The following is an 18,136-nucleotide window of genomic DNA, read 5'->3' on the forward strand; positions in this document are numbered from 1 at the left end:
TTCAACTGGCCACACTGAACCATACACACTGACGCTACGACTGCAACTGGAATCGCCTCATGCACAAGGAACGCTGGCAGACAGCGCGAGTGCACATTTCGACAGATGCAACAAACACAGCCAATAGCCACAGTGAAAATAATGGTTGAAAATTGGCTTCCGTCACAGGCAGCTGATTTCTATACAATGGGCATACAAAAACTTGTCGAACATTATGATAAATGTTTAAACAAACATGATAGCTATCTAGAAAAATAGCTTAATATGTACCGAAGAAACATTAAAAATGTATGACACTACCTTTACTAGTTTTATTTCTGTTGACCATCGGACCTTACTTAATAGCCTTCATATTTAATTATTCTGTTTATGGATGTATAATTTTCCTGCCATTGCCATGTTTCGCAAAGAATCCTACTAATGCTATATGTTCTTTTATTTTACAAATATATTCACACAAAACATTCATGCCTATAAATCACAAACGGCTGGAGATAAAAATGAAACAAAAAGTCAGATATAGAAAAATGTCACAGGGTGAACCGAATGAAGCGCTCTGTTTGCCTCACAGGGTCCCCCCATGATAGTGTCAAGGGAAGTCACCCGAAAATTTTAAAGGGTAAAACATGTTATATTTAATTCATCATTGAAAAGACCATTGAAAAACAACTTTTACGTAAATTTTTCGGTGATCCCTCGGTGCTCTATAACAGAGGGAGCTGTGGGGCAAGAAGAGTGCTCCATTATATAAAGAGAGAGAGCAGTTAGAAGAAAGGAATCCCAAAGCGGATATAGTGAATGAATTACGTGAATGAATTACTCACCAGAAAATAGTCATATCATCATCACAACATAAACAGTGTACCATATAAACTCTTTCGCTAAGACGCTTTATCAAATACAAGGTTGGTGAAAAGAAAATTAAAAATCACAATAATACTCAGCCCTTTTTCTGATCTTTAGTTTTTCAGTTAGTTTCCCCAATCTTCTTAACTGTTGTGATTGCTTTTATTATTTCTTCATATACATGAAGAGAGATGGAATTTACATTTATATCTTAAGAACTCGTTCTGAAAATTTATCCAGTCTATTATTTTTAAAATTATTAATTTATTTGTTTTCATCTTATTTCGTGATCGATCTTTTTTCTTCTACTCGTTACTTATTTTTTTTTCATTTATTAACTACGTTCTTTAAATTGAAATTTATGTTTTTATAATTTTTTAGTAAAACATATGTACTATGAATGTGTTCATGTTTACTCAACCAACAATTTAACTGCTTTGCAATTGTGTAAGATTGAACATGATGGCAAATTACCAGAAAATTAGTAAATTTTTAGATATGCACTGGTAGCTGATAACAAATAAATAAAGTTTAATCTGAAAAATAAGATTGTTGCAGTTCCTAAACTTCCCAAGAAACGGAAGAAAAAAGTCACTCCAAATATTGAGCAGAGTACTTAATTAAATACCTAGTACAAGTACTTGTGTAGTTTTCATTTCTTTTACAAACTTTGATTACTATTTTAAATAGTTTTTGGATTACGACTTTTAGTTAACGATGTTGAGTGCAGACATCATCTTTGGGGAATTATTTTTCTGTTTTCTTTATAGTTAAGAGGAATTTTAGAGATTTGACTTTTACTAATTTCTTTTCCAAGTGCAAAAGAACGTACCTTGCTTCCACAAAATGAACTTGTATTACATATACACATTTAACATTACTTAAATTAAGTCATTATTAAATATTATAGCTAGAGCCGAAGAAGGACTACAGGAGTTGATTGACAAAATAGCTGATACTGGAAAATTACATGGAATGAAAATCAACATCTAAAAATCGAAAGTTATGAGAATATCCCGTGGAAATGCGCCCTTACGGATCAGAGTAGAACAAAGAATACTTGAAGAGGTCGATCATTTCAAATATCTGGCAAGTATTTTGACGCAAGACGCGTACTGCACCAAAATCAGATCGAGAATTGCCATAACTAAAGAAGCATTGAACAAGAAAAGATCACTCTTAACTAGTAGCCTTAATATTGGACTAAGCAAGAAATTGGACAAATGCTATTGGACTGTGGGGAGTATGTGGAGTATTAGACTTTATAGTTCAGAGACTTGGACATTACGGAAGTTAGAGAAATATTTAGAGCTTCGAAATGTGGTGCTGGAGGAAGATGAAGATAAAATGAGGAGAAAGAGTAATAAACGAAGATGTTTTAAAACGTATAGGATAGAACAGGACGCTTCTAGCCACCATCCTTCCCAGAAAGGCCAATTGGATTGGACACACTGACATAGGAGGAACGACGGAAGGAAAGCAGGGAATTGCAAGAGCAACACAAGTGATCGATGATTTGAAAAATAGAAGAAAATACTGGGAGTTGAAAGGGGAACCTGAAAATCGAGAAACATGGAAGAAATATTTCCAGGCCCAAACTGAAAATTAAAAAGAAAAGAAATTAAAAAAAAAAAAATCATTAGTCCCAGAACTTGCCAAAGGCAGAATACTTAATAATAATAATACTAATAAATTAAGTTTGATTATTAAATATTAAAATTATATACCACAAAATTAAAATTTAACGAAGTAAGGAACATTTAAACAGAGTTGAAGAAGAAATATCAGTAAAATCGAGCCACTGAAATTAAAGTTCAATTCAAAGAGTGATTTTGATTTTGAGTTTAGCGTTTCTTTTAGCAGTAAGGCTATACGAGACGTAGACCTACGGCTTAACGTGGGATTCGAACCGCATGAACTCTAGCTGGGAATCGAGCCCGGATCTCCCACGCAAGAAGTGCATACGCTAACCACTTAGATACGAAGGAGCGCTTTCATTTCTAAGGAAACAAAAGTAATTTCCCACACAAAGCAATTAGCTGAAAAACGAAGTTAGCACAAATCTCTAACATCATTAACGTCTTTCTCCAGCACGAGTGTTACACTTGGACGAAGGTTGAACTTACCTGGATTTAAACAAGACGAAGGTGCAGCCACGTGACCTAAAAAGGAACTTCAAAAGACTGAAGCACTGATTTACATCGAACTTACGCAATTTTGCGTTGGCTCTTATCTATGAGATACGAGGGGGCGGGTGAGATTTTTTTTTTTTTTTTTTTAAAGAGATTTCACATTATTTTGTTGTATATGTAGGAAGATTATAAGAGAAAACAGATTCAATTTCAATAATAATAATAATAATAATAATAATAATAATAATAATAATAATAATAATAATAATAATAATAATAATAATAATAAAACGTTATCTCTCTTCAGACGTCAAGCGACTGATTCTGTACCTCTGCTCAAGTTCACATTTTAATTTTAACAACAAACTTGAGGCCAACAACGCTATTCTTAGAGCACTAATATTTTGAAACTAAAACATCCAGTACCCACTCTATTATATTCAGGTTAGCATAAGTCAATATATTCATTCGTTTCCAAGTCAGCCTTATTAAAATACTACCGATATTTTTAATGCTTCTAGCTCCTAAACGAAGCGTTTTCGAGCGTCTATTAAAGTTTTAGTGGTTCTCTCGTTTGCTACAGAAAGTGAAATTATTTGTCATTAACTTGGTTATAATTACAATCAACTGAATACAATAAATTTCTACATTCGCTTCTACCTGTTAAAATGTAAGCTATACGAAAAAGGAAATAAGAAATGGTCATCTTCTACTTACTTGTTTGATTATCCTTTTGGGACAGTATGTATAATGATATGTGACTATCAGCACAGAATGTAACTAATCTATCTCTTAAATTATTCACTAACAACACTTGAGACATCACTTTCACCGTTTTCACAAAAGCATTATCCAATTTAGTATCTCTCGGGTATATCCTTATCTCATCACTGTGTTCAACAATATTATAACAACCCATAACAATATGTTCACGCCACCACAACACTCCCCCAGTCACTACAAAATCCTTCTCTTGCGTTTCGTTGCCAAACAATTTCCACTTTCGCGTGGCCATCGAATAATGCGCTAATCCAGTTCTTCCTGCTACAGCAACATTCTGCCCTTCGGCGTCAATAGCAGTATACTAAAAATCACAAAAGAAAATAAATATTACTACATGAATTAAGGGAGACTAATATATACAAAATTAATAAGTAACCAGTACACAATTATATATATTAAAAGCGGGAGGGGGAACCTGGATAGAAAATAGAACATGGATCTCTGGTTTACAATACCGATGCCTTTTAACCACTATGCTATCTATTCTGCTCCCTGAACAGCCATCTGTCACCTTAATACATGATTAGTTTCTGTACAGCAGTGATCGCCAAACGTTGATCGCGAGCTACTAGTAGCCAGCGGGGACATTTTTGATAGATCGCCTTGGTTAACCTTAACTCCTCCACTGAGCTAACGCTAACGACAAGGGTGCGGACGACAACAACTGCTTGTTTCTCCTGGGCAAATGCCATTGTCAGCCTCATCTCACAATTGATTGTATACGCGTGGGGTTGAGAACGTTATGTTTTTCGTGTGTACATTAGACATTTGCTAACTGGATACTTTGATTTCATATTTACTAGAAATGTAAGTGAACAGGCAATAAACAAATGTAAGTTTTTTTTTTAAGTTGGTAGGTCTTTTGATTGGTAGCTCACAGTACGATTTAAAAACGGTACGGCTGCTTAGAAGCTTCATAAGTTTGGCGACCAATGCCGTACAGCATTCATTTTTAGGTTTTTCTCGAAAACGCGCGAATTTTTACATTCACCCACATCATGTTGTTCCGCATAGGAGATTTACCGGTTGGTATATGTCTAATTTTTGAACACTTTTGTTTTCGTTAAATGCTAAATAGACTGTAGAATTTGTACATAAATACACCAAATTATCAACGAGTACTTTGGTACTTACTCTAATGGGCCAATTTGTTCCTGAGTATGTGTATGGTATAGGTACGATGATCCACTGCTTGCTGCCCATGAATGTGTTTGTAACCGTGAAGTTCCCCTCGCTACAACTACTGCCCATGTCTCCAAACACGTCTTCTCCGTTGTACATTGAAAATTGTTCCAAAGGAGTTTCGTGATAAACCTTCATCAGGTTATCACCTAGATTGATGTACATCCGATCCTCGCCTTGGAGGTACAAATGTCCTTGATGGCTCTGAAAGAAATGGTATTTATCAGTTCTTTTACAAATAAATATGAAACTACCTGTAAGCATACACTAAATTAAAATGAGCTCTTTGGCGCTCCACCACTTTAAGGGCATAGGATATTCACATGGCATAAATTTAACTGAGTGATGTGAAGTCAGTGCATCGAATCCAATATCATTATTTCTGGCTTTTGAGATCGAAGTTTGCTACTCCTTAATTCAAGCAGTCCCCCATTGCCTCAAGAAATTCATTCGGAATATTAATTAGACTGTATAAAATATGCAAAAGGTTCTACAAATAACTAAACAACAATTAACTAAATGACATTCTATCTTTAAAGTGTCAAGATAACGACCTCATCCGTACTACCGGATACATGTTTGGGGAGCACATATCGACCTTCACTCAAAAATACAGAATGCATGGTTTAGAACAGGAGTTTCGGAACTTCCCATGATCCGAAGCCTTACAGCTGAAAAAGTATTTTGCACACTTTATAACGACAGATACGTGGTAACAAAAAAATGAACCTACCATTGTTTTCAACATAATGTCCCCCGCTTATATCCTGTAGACTAAAGGAGACGAATGATTAACGAAAGTAAGTGATGGTGAAAGAATTGGTGGAATAAGAAAGTGGGAGAAAACGGGAGAACCCCAAGAAAATCCACGGACACGATGCTACCAACACAAATTCACACAGCTTGGGAAACAAGGGAACCTTTATACCAGAGGTCAGTTATCTACCACTGAGCCAGCGTGCCCCTTGAAATAAGTTAAATACAAGTAAAATCAACTCCTTATTGTTATGCCTTCTCTACACAAAAATTAAAAGTAAAAGTAAAAGTAAAAAAAAAAAAAAAAATCATTCATTTTCAACTAAACCACAGCGAACAGAAGTAGAAATTGCACGCCCTCCACTTGTATAACACGCTGGAGATACAGCAAATACGAAAACTATAGTGCTGCATTCGCACCAGGCGTGGATAACTTTTATGTATTTGAAGTAATCCTTGTTTCTTAAGATTCCCATGTATTTTTCTACAATAGTTGTCTCGTGTTCGTAAGATAATAATAAAATGTTAGTGTAAGTGACAAACTCGTGTGTTTGTTGGTCAATTAGTTGTACTGGAGTTTACTGTCCTCTTGAACACCGAGGCTACATGAGACCTGGACCTACAGCTTAACGTTCAATACAAACCACACAAGTTCCCACCGGGAATCGAACCCGGATCTTCGGCTCAAAAGGCGCGTACGCTAGCATATTTTGTATAGCCACATAAGATTCTTATGTTGTGTTTCTGTTACGTGCAATTTAAGAAGAAGGCTTTTCTTTGTTTTGAGATACACAGTAAATCTAGATACAGAAATACAGTAGAAAATAGACACTTTTTTAAACCACCAAAAAATAATGATCTTTGCGTAAAAACAAAACCCATGTCTCGGAAAAGACAAAATTTTCGTTATCATATATTTATGTGACGCCGATCTTGAGTTTTTTCTTTCTTTCTTTGGCGAGAAAGTAAAAATTGTGCGAAACAAGTGGAACTCAGTAGTAGACGTTATACAACATTTAACATCATACTGAACAACTCCTTCAAGAACTACTAGTTTAGAAATTATTTACGAATTTGTAACGTAAAATGACAAATAAATCGAGTACACTACTTTTGATTTTACATACATATTCCAATAAGTGGCAATAATCATATGTTCTTAGCAAAGTTTTTGAAGAAATAAACACCAATCAAGATCTGTTATTATTTATCTCATAGTTCGAGCTACTATGTTTGTGTATGTAGCACTTAATTTAATCACTCGCTTGTAGCTCCTTTTGGTACAGATGAGTTATACCTGGTATTTCTCACCCCTTGCAAACACACGGTGAAATACCTTACCTAGGTATTTAATTTCCTGTACATGTATTTGTAGTAGATTTAAGAAATGGAGGAATTTTTGTACGAATATTTTGAATGTACTCCGGATAATTCTCAATTTGAGAAAGTAGTGTGGCTTACTGATTGCTTTTCCTAACATTATGAATAAGTAAATTATTACTATTACTTACATAACTACCCCTTCTGGCCAGAGCTTAATACACTTATTTCCGAAAATTAAAATAAAATGTTACAACTTAATGCTGTCTTCATCTATTACTGTTTCTTCTGTAATTTATAAAAACACTGATGTAATAAAGCAGAGGACGAAGACACTAACAGCACACAGGGATATAATTCCGAAGGTGATCTTCACATTCTTCAAAATATTAAGAAAAGTAGAGTACGAAAACATCCCTTATCTGGGCTATGGAAATGAAAGCCTTTTAATATCATGCATAGGATATTCTGATACTAAATGTTTACAAAATATTTTGATACAATTTTGATATAATCTTTGAGAATCTGAACAACTTTCAGAAATCTCTCAAATGAAATGAAATCTTTAATATCCTAATCTTATGCTATTTAGGCTGAAGGAAATGAATGATAAAAGTGAATCTTTATGACGGAATTCATGGATAAAAATGTGGAAGAGAACGGAAGAACACGAAAAAAATCTACAAACATGATGATACTCAACCATGAACTCATATGACTTGGAATCAAACCTGGGATCCCTTGCACTACAGGTGTGTGCTTTACTACAGAGATACCTTGTCCCAAAAGACAGTAATTAAATGCATTTAAATATAAAATACTGATTGAACGTTTTATAGCCTAGGGCTTTAAAAAATGCAATATTGAAGTAGCTTCCATTCCAAAGACCATTTATTTATGGTTTGCACTCTGGTTAGGAACAAAATAGCTATTTTTCATATTTTACAAAAGGGCCCCGGCAATCCTTTATGCCCTTACGCGTCTCATTGGTCGTGTGCCCTAAGAAAGGCAGTGCATTGAAAAAGAAATTCTAATCCACGGTTCTTTGGTTGGTAGGACAGGTAATTCTTAAAAGTTTGGCAACATTGTTTGACTCATCATTTACATGTAGGTAATTATTACTATGTTGGTAAACAGAAAATGGTACTATTAAACTTCATACTATCATTACTAAGCATAACTATTATCAAGATTTTCATACCATGCATGGGTTCACCGTTAACGCACTCTTGACAAAATTCAACTGAATAATACTATCCGAACTTCCTTGTAACCCATCTTCTCCCCCTGGATCATGGTCAGGTTGTCGCTTCACCATCCATAGCTGATAACCCTCGGCAGACCATTCCTACAAATCATAATTTCAGTTAGACGAAACAACAATGAAGAAAATACAATGAAACATATTGAAAACAATTTCTGTAAAACCCAGTTCTAAGCATATCTACAATTAAGTACGTTCTTTTGTAACATTCTGTATCAGTAATGGAACTTGGTTGATTGAATGATACAGCATCTTCTGTGGCAACACAGACTGTTCATTCAGAAACAAATGAAATGTTACTAGAATCCATTGTACTGCCCCCCCCCCCCAAAAAAAAAAAAAGTTCAAGTGCGTTTGCATGTTACTATATTTCTATATGTGCACGATTCACAGTTCGACACACATCCAGGGGGATAATCAATGTCAAACCAGACAATGTCGAGTTCATCGATTTTAACACGGTACACAATGTATTTCATAAAATACAACAAGAAAAAATCCAATGTGTGAGGTCGGGGCTTCATGGCGGTCAAGAATGGAATTAAAGACATAGTGTACCGTGTTAAAATCGATAATGTGAACCACCTGAAAGTAAGAATCAACGAGGCAATTAGCATTGTTACTCCAGACATGCTCGACACGGTCTGGCATTAAAATGATTATCGCCTGAATGCGTGTGTGTTGTGAATAGTGAACACACAGAAACATACTGACATGAAAACGCAGTTAAACATTTTTTCTCTTAGGCCATATATATATGTTAAGTGCTAAGCAAAAGTAATAAATGGTCACATATAGTAAACACACAATGTTCAAGTGATATAAATTACTGAATGTATAATGGAAATATTAAGTTACTTTGACTTTACTACTCTGTAGTTAGTACGATAGTTAAGCTATATTGTTAAAATTAAGAATGATTGTATTTAGCGAGAACTTGTTCACAATGGAAATTAAACGCGCCAGTATGGAATGTCATTGATAAAACAAAGGACCACTACAATATGTTACTTTAGCGATATGTACTTTTAATTTTCGCAAAATGATGATGCAGTTAATCCATTCTCTTATTCAAAATTTCGAAGTATTTTAAGTTCTTATATTAATTGATAAAATTTCTTACAAAATTTGAAAAAGGAAATATAGATCAATAAACTATGTCATCATTTGTTAAACCTATTGAATATGAATATTGCTAATGCAACACATCGTAAAAAATATTCCGTTACCAATAAATTTCGAATTCTGTTCAAAATAAAAAAATTTCCTTAAGCAACTCTTTCCGAAATATTGCTAACTCTTACGTGCAAACTTTGACCATTATATCTAAATAAAGAAATTACATTTTACACAAAATAATACATTAAACAATAAAAGTTGAACACTAACAGTCAGAAATAATTGACAACTAATATTTAAAACAATTAATTCCTGTGATAATATTGTTTCTCTCAGTTACTAACTATTATAGATCTAGAAGAAACTATAAATCGAGATTACTATTCCTTTTGTGTATCTCAAACTACAGGGTGGCCCATAATTATGTATATGAGTTTAACTGACTGTAGTATTTGTAATTCTGGACAAAAAGTTGCTGAACGAAATATTCTCAAACTGCTGGATCGGTCGACGTGGGTCTGTGGAATGCCCAGCTCAATCTCTCGATTTGAAACCACCTGACTTTTTGTTATGGGGTGTTTTAAAGGACAAAGTGTATCAACATCACATACGCAATTTGGCCAAACTACGGGAAGCTATCAGAGAAGAGTTCCACAGGATACCAGTACAAGTCAGTCAAGCTGCTTGTGACAAGTTACTTTTCGCCTCCAGGCATGTATCGATTTGGATAGTGCATTGGTGGGCCATGCCATGGAGAATAGACATTAAAATTCTTGCAAGGAAAGGTATTAGAGTAATGTGTTTACGTTCAAGTTATGTTGCTAGTTCTTTACAGCAGTCTTTGAAACACCATATACATAATTATGAGCCACCCTGTACATTTCATTACAATAGTTAACATTATTACATAACCGACCAAATGATCTCGTAATACATTTGTCACTACAAACGCAACGGGTTTATCTATCTACATGGGTAATTTTCACCGTATCCTTTTTTTAATTTTTAATTAAGAATGCATTGCTTATTTAACGACTACACTATTTAATAGAAAAAGTAACGAGAAATGGAAAGACCACTTACCATGCTGTGGATATGAAGAGGGTTAAATTTCGTGAGATCAACATGGAGACCATAGTCCCAACCTAAGCTGCACATTAATAGCGTTCCGAAAGTGCTCCAGAGTGACAGGCCACCATTTGACCAGGCTATTGCTAAAGCACAACCATCCGGTGTCCATTTCATACATTCTACTTTCCCTGGAAACCCAGGATAGTCCTTACTGGACAGGACAGTTTGATGGGAAGCTTCCAGACCACCAGTGCTTTCATCTATGCAATATACTATGCCATGGGAACTAAAATGAAGACAAACCAGATATGCTTCAATATATTTAAGCAGCAGCAACAGCAGCAAACAATGTTAAAGAAGAAGGCATTCTATACAAAATTCAGCAGTTCCGTATCGCCAGGACTTAGATGTTCTTAAAATACTAGTGTATGACAGTGAATAACATTCCTACAATAATAGAAACAAATATTGTAGAATTTCTTACGTGATTCTGTAATTCGTCAGCACATACTAAATTAATAAATAAAAAGGAAAAAAAAGACGAAACATACATATCTTTGTTGTTGTTATTATTATTATTATTATTATTATTATTATTATTATTATTATTATTATTATTATTATTATTATTATTATTATTATTTAAACAAAGCATATGGAAATACTATCCACTATCTTATGAACACTCAATACTACGTCAAGGAACTACGTCTTTATTTTGACTTTTCTTATTTTACCAGGCTATGTATGTGTTTTGTTATTCCGGAATAACACAATTTTCACACACGTCCACAGGAAAAAGATCAAAATTCTCATTTATTTGGAGATTTTAATTATCATACGTTCTTCTACTAGTTATCAAAATCCCACACCTACAGAAATAACTAACACAATTTACTTATGAAGCATACATTTAATGTGTAACTGTTAATAAACTGAAAACTTATTACCAACTTACTTTCTTCTTCCAAATGCTATTAATCGGTATTTGTGATTCACAGCAGCACATGTTGCATCATCGATGTTTTGAGCCCAAATTCCCTGAACTTGCTATAAGTAATTAACAAAAAGGAAAGAAACGTTACTTCCACATAAATTACACATATTTCAATCACTAGTTCTGATTTATTACTCACATGGCTTGAATATTGTAGTGTAACTACTATCTATATACACAAGTAATCTTGAACTTTGTTCTCTTCTTAAATATTCATCTGAAACAATCTGACTGTTACAAATTAAACTTTTTTAAAAATCCGTACTCTCTAAGCTATCGAAGTTTGGAATGAAACTGTAAACTGCATAGGGACTGAGATTAACTACAAGCATTTAAATGAGTTCTTTTTCGAGATCAATGAAGATAAACATAACTTATGCTGAAATAATATCAAAATTATATCTTAAAGGAAAAAAAACTTTTTTTTTTTTTTTTTTTTTTTAAACATAAGTGACAAACTAAAGGAATAATAACTGTACATTCTATTTAACTTCAAGATCGATAAATTCTGTCAAATTATTGTTAAGATTTAAAAAAGCATTAACCTCGTTATGTGCCCTGTGATTCCTACTCAAATGATTACCTTACTGGAATCATTTCAGCGCAATCAACTCTTTTAGTATCGACCAGGCACTTAATTGAAAAGCCTTCTAGAGATTTCTACTTCTTGTTTAATGACTTTAGGATTCCCCACCCACCAGAAATCTATAATTCTAAAGTCACTGTTTTAAATAATAGCGATCACCTACAACATTAGGTCTAAACTTGAAAGTGACAGTTACATACAAATGAAACATCAGAAGCAACATGTACACACAATGTTCACAGTCTGAGAGTACGAATGTTGCGAAGTTTTCACTTCAGTTCGAAATTTGACATATAGACAAAATGCTTCATCCAGTAGCCTCTAAACATAAACGGAAAATTGAGTTACTTATTCAGTTTAATACTAATGAGAATGACAATTTTGAATGAATAAATCTGTTTCTAACAAGTTCCCAATTCTTATTGAGGTTACTCTTATCCAAATACATATAATTTTGGATACTTGGTTCTAATGTAATATGACTCAAATACGTTTCTTTCTACTTGTATTTCTTAAGAATATTGACTTCTTTTAATTTGTGTTTGGATATCCTTAGATTTTTCATATACCAGAGATCACGGAAACTCCATCTATTGAATCTACTATTGTCCTTTCAATTCCAGTTCCTATATTCCTCTTAATCATCCCATTATAAGAATTATCGCAATTGAAACTCGCCTGATGGACACCAGCATGTACGATGCTTTTCAATATTTATGGATGATTTGCACCTAACCTCAAATTCACATTTCTTCGCCATTTTATTCACACTAAATGACAATTTAGTTCAATTCGGAAAGATCATCTTGTTCTTGGACTCAGGCACGACATATTAACTGAGATATGTCGTAATGCAAAGGTACTTACGCTCGGAGGCAATATAATGACCCATTTTGTCCGTGTGAAATGTTGGTAACTGAAGTAAAATGAAAATTTGGCAACGTTCATCTTCTCGAACTGTTACAGTGTACATAGTTGCGTGACTATTGTTTTCTTTGCATGTAACTGTCATTTCCAAGTACTGAGCAAATGTGTGTACGCGATCACCAATAATTAAAACAATGCCTTTCAAATGTTTGAATGAATGAATGAATAGAAACAATGAGTGAATGGATGGAACATAAATATACATAATTAAAATAAAGTATGCCTCTTCAATTATGTGCCTGGTTGATAACAGCAATACGGTTCATTGCTGAAACGATTACAGTTAAGTAATTTATTAGAACAGAAATTACATTACACATAAAAATGTTTAATTTGACATTCGCCACACAGTCCTCAACTTATGTTCTACAGTCCCCGTCGCCCGTAAGTCCTCAGCTGTTCCAGTGCTCTTTACGTAAGTCGAATTTTTACCATAACCCATGATTTATCGCGAACACATATGAAAAAATATAAAACAAGCAAAAACTTTAACAATACTGCAATGCAATAACTCAATTACGTAATATGTTGTATAGAACCTTATATTCTTACAATGCCGATTGTAAGAAAACAACTAATTAATCAGTAATAACAGTTAAACAGTAGTTAGTTACTTAATTAGTCACGCTTTACTCACTAGGCGGCTCTCAAAATAGAATTAAGAAAGTTAATACTATTTCTCACTTCAGATGTAAGAGCCGTTCGTAACTTTTCCTTATATCGGAAATTTCTTTCATAAAGATGAATTTACGTAACTTAAGGACTGTATTAGTAAGTACTTCTATACACATGTAATCAATAGGCTGTTAAGTTACAGAGTTGGCCAAATTAGCGTATTTTCAATGTGCATGCAAACATTTAGAGTTGGAATTTCATAGTAGAATATTCGACTGTACTAGTTCTAATGCTGAAAAATTATCAGCACCAAGAAAAAAGGAAGAAAAAACTCTATGAATACTAACAATATAAAATTAAAAAATTAATAATAATAATAATAATAAAATACTTACATTAGGGTCGAATTTCAATGAAGAGGCTGTCAGGAACGCCGCTCTACCGTCATTCAACACTATTGCAAATCCTCCAACTAAAGGTGAGTATTCAATATCTACTACGTACGTATTGGATTCCATTATAGGTACAGCTGGAAAATAATATTCAGAAGCTAAAAACATGTATTTATATTTTATGGACATAAATATTTCTGAACAATGCCATTTTACTTTACAAAGATGGTACCAGGAAAGATTTGTGTACATATTTTTGGAGAAATTTGCTGTTTGATTTATGCGCCATTCGAAGAACCTTTGTCTTTTATATATATGTATTTGTATTCTCTGATAAAGAGTGCTGTCTGACTTGAAGTAACGTGTTCTGTATTAAAATAACAATGAAATGACGGAACGGAACATGTTATTTTGAGATTCATATTTGAAAGTTACAATGCAATATTTCTTATTTTATATTATAAAAGTGATTTTTTTTTAAATCTTGGTCACATGACTACACTACATAGTGGAGAGTTCACAGAACTAATTGAAGACAATTAAATTCACAGATGATTGCCCTATGATCTTATTTTTAGTCATATATTACCAACGATATTATGGAATCATATTTGGGCCCTAATTCTTCTTTACTTTCTCGATACAAATGCTGCACTTTATGTAGCAACGCAATTTGTACAAAGACGGCACTTCCTCACGAACACTTCTTATCTTCATCAAGTTTTCCAAAATATGACGAACAAACAAATCAATAGGAAAGGCGTTCGATATTACATAAAGCTTTCCGGATAAATGTCTCTCAAGTATCAATTGGAGCATGCCCCAGAAGTGTTTTTACTATAAGATAACGATTAAGGCCTAATTCACACAGACAATTACTCATTTCATCCACTACTATTATTTCTACATATTAATTTTCATTAAATGTTCCAGTAAAGTACAACAGACCTCACAAATCAGATTATTTTTCGTGTTATATGCCAATTCAGAGAGATATTTCAAATCTCACTGAGAAACTGCCAACATCATAACATAAAATAAAATGTTTGTGAAGATAACAGTAGCAAACTATACTCCGTCTCTTACCATTAACAAATTATTAACAAAGTATTACAACTTACAACCTTAATTCCCAGCAAGAGGCAAGTTGAATAAAATCATGTAAAAACTAACTATATATCAGTGAGTAAATCATGTGACAATCCGGAACACACATTTTGTGATTAAGTAAAGTAGGGTTACAAATCCAAACAAAACCATGAACCTGCGCTTACTAGGGAAGGTCGCAGGGTGTCACACTGACTTGATATCGATATTACGCTCATTCGACTACCTTTTACATATGAAACAATTAGGTAACCGGAGAATCCTCGATCGCAAACGTGTTTGAATTACGAGCATTAAAAGTTCAAAATTGAACAGATTTTGCAAAAAGTTTGAAGTAAGCCTTTTTTGAAATAGAAGCTTAATTTTTGGTATTGAGGAGTTTTCTTGGGTGTCCAACACAGTGGTGAGGTCAATGTGCGATTTTGCAAGATAAGGACAGTTACTGCGGAGGGGGTTAAAGATTAATGGCGTCTTACAACATGCAAATTGCCTCCCGTTTCGCACATCGGGTCGTTAGGCTGATAAAATGTATTGGCCATCCCTATTCGAATGTATTGTCTATCAATATCATTCAAATAACAAGTTTTTCAGAGTTTCCTTTTTTTAGGTATGACACCGAATTGTAATTGTAGTTAAAATTAATGTAACACCTTTTCTAATGTAAATGTTTTATTATTATTTTCGTTTTATATGTTTATACATCGTTTCTCAGAACTACAGAACGGTTTAAAATATAACATTTCTTTGGAGTCACGACTGGTGAGCTAATTGTTCAATACTTCTGACATTTTTTTTTTTAAAACCGAAACGGTAACTGCTTACAGTATGCAATTTTTATTTAATCAAGACTGATGTAGCAATAAAACTTTTCTTTATTTATATTGCATATTTTATAAAATTACTTGTAATAACAGTAAGTTGTTTACAGTATGCAATTTCTATAGAGTAATATACTGTACAATGTCCCGATTGTTCAATGAGTTTTTCTATAATTTTTTTTACGTTACTAGGTTTGTTAACTATTATACCTTTGGTCGAAAAGCGTTTCGGAGACAAATGTAATTCTTCAATTTGAAAGTGGCCACACAGGAAAGTGATATTTGAATGATAATACAATCGAAAAGGAATGACAAATACATTTTTATCAACCTAACAACCCGGTGTGCGAAACAGGAGGCAATTTGCAAATTGTTGGACACCATTACCCTTCACCTCTTCCCCAATAAGTGCTTTTACCTTTTAAAATGCGTACGTTTTGAACACATCACTGTATTGGGCACCCAAGAAAACTCCCTGATACCAAAAATGAAGCGTCCATCTAAAACATTGGTTACTTCACACGTTTAGCAAAATCTGTTTAATTTTGAACTTTTATCGTTTGTAATTCGAACACGCTTGCGATGGAGGATTTCTCCGGTTGTCCAATTATTTCATATGTAAAAAGGAGTGGAATGAGCATAGTATCGATATGAAATCAGAATAACACCCTACGACTTAAACTGAAAACATTTAGAGATTCATTCTCCCTCACCCGTTCCCGGAGTCTGTTGCAAGAGAAAATAAAAGCGAGTCGAATTAAAAATAGGAGAAAAATAAATAAATAAAACAGAGTAAACTATGTTATTCAATTCCAATGACTGCAACAGAGTCTCAAATATGTATATATACAACAGTTCCTTTTATTTTCTATTGCAAATAAAAAAAGTGTCCCACAAATTAAATGAAATGTTGTTGTACCCTTAGAAACTTGTTGATCTATACAAAATGGAATTCTGCTCAGGTCGAGGCAGTAATCCCTGTTAAGCTCCCCATTCCATCTGTAGCGAAGGATCTGATTTCTTGTTGTGGTGATCATAAGCTCATCACGGATGCACACCATGCTTGTTATTCCTCCAGCAACAGGTATCTCCTCATACTACAAAAAGATATATAAACAAACAAATTATTCATTACTGATTCTTAAAAAAAAGGAAAAAAGACAGAAGAATGAATGTAAGAAAATAATACATAAGTAAATAAAATGCCAAGTTCAAATAAAAGCAATATCAATAACAATCTATTGAGTAATGACGGCGAACTGAAAAATGATACATAACCTGATAAACGTTCTATTTTGGTGATGATTTTTTTAAAAATCGACATTTTGTTAACTTTAAATTGTGACCAACAAACGCAAGATTCTACGATTTAATCTCAATATGAATGTTCAAAATATGTCTTAGCACTTAAGAGTTTTGCATGGTAAACATTGTATAGTAAAAAGAATGTTTTTAGAACATCATCTGATTCAAACTTTAAAAATAAAAATAATAAATAAAATAAAATTATTTGAACTTGGTCAATAAGCCATTTAACAACGAGCTTACATAAAACATGAATCACAGTTTAACATGAAATCTGAACTACAACCAGGAACTGAAACCGGGTCTTTCGTATCAATCGAAAGAAAAAAGCTATATATTGTCCTTATTATACACAAAATGAAACTGATGTATTCCTTGTATACGATGGTTCAGTTTCAATGACAATTTGAAAGAACATTACTTCCCAGGAATAGCTCATGTTGACTTTACATTTTCCTTGTAAATATTACTTCTTGTGGAAGGGTAAGTCTTCCCTGTTACGAGTATCAAATCACAATTATTTCACTTTTATAGTTTAACGTTTAATAATCATATCAGGAAAAAAAACAATTCAAATTCAAAGTGGACAACAGCGAATATATTAAGACAGAAATCTATACAATAAGAAGCATCAATAAAATCAATTTTGCTTCAGTGGATATCGCGGAAACGTACTCATCAATTTCTGTATATCTGATAATTGTCTCAAAAGTTAAAAAAAAAAAAAATAAATAAATAAAAAAATAAATAAATAAATAAAATAAAATAAAAATAAAAATAATAAATAAGATTAGATTTTGAGATAAAAGCAAAATTACTAAACTGGGAGATTAAGACTTACTGCTAACGCCTTTCAGTTTGTAAAGAAGTAGTATTAACAACATGAACGTCTGACTTGGGTAACTCTCTTCGCCAT

General features: G+C 33.3%; 1 protein-coding gene across 1 annotated transcript in view; it reads right to left on the minus strand.

Moving 5' to 3' along the window:
• Positions 1–18,136, minus strand: part of Rich (Guanine nucleotide exchange factor subunit Rich) — a gene marked incomplete at its 3' end in the record, with an annotated part of 73,250 nt that overhangs the window by 28,020 nt on the left and 27,094 nt on the right. The window contains 7 exon segments of the mRNA XM_081743024.1: positions 3,696–4,062; positions 4,896–5,147; positions 8,221–8,367; positions 10,486–10,759; positions 11,432–11,523; positions 13,994–14,127; positions 16,835–17,012. Of these exon segments, the coding sequence (XP_081599150.1) occupies positions 3,696–4,062; positions 4,896–5,147; positions 8,221–8,367; positions 10,486–10,759; positions 11,432–11,523; positions 13,994–14,127; positions 16,835–17,012 (1,444 nt within the window).

Source organism: Thermobia domestica, chromosome 16, assembly GCF_964235325.1.
Source record: "Thermobia domestica chromosome 16, izTheDome1.hap1.1, whole genome shotgun sequence".
NCBI classification, from domain to species: Eukaryota; Metazoa; Arthropoda; class Insecta; order Zygentoma; family Lepismatidae; genus Thermobia; species Thermobia domestica.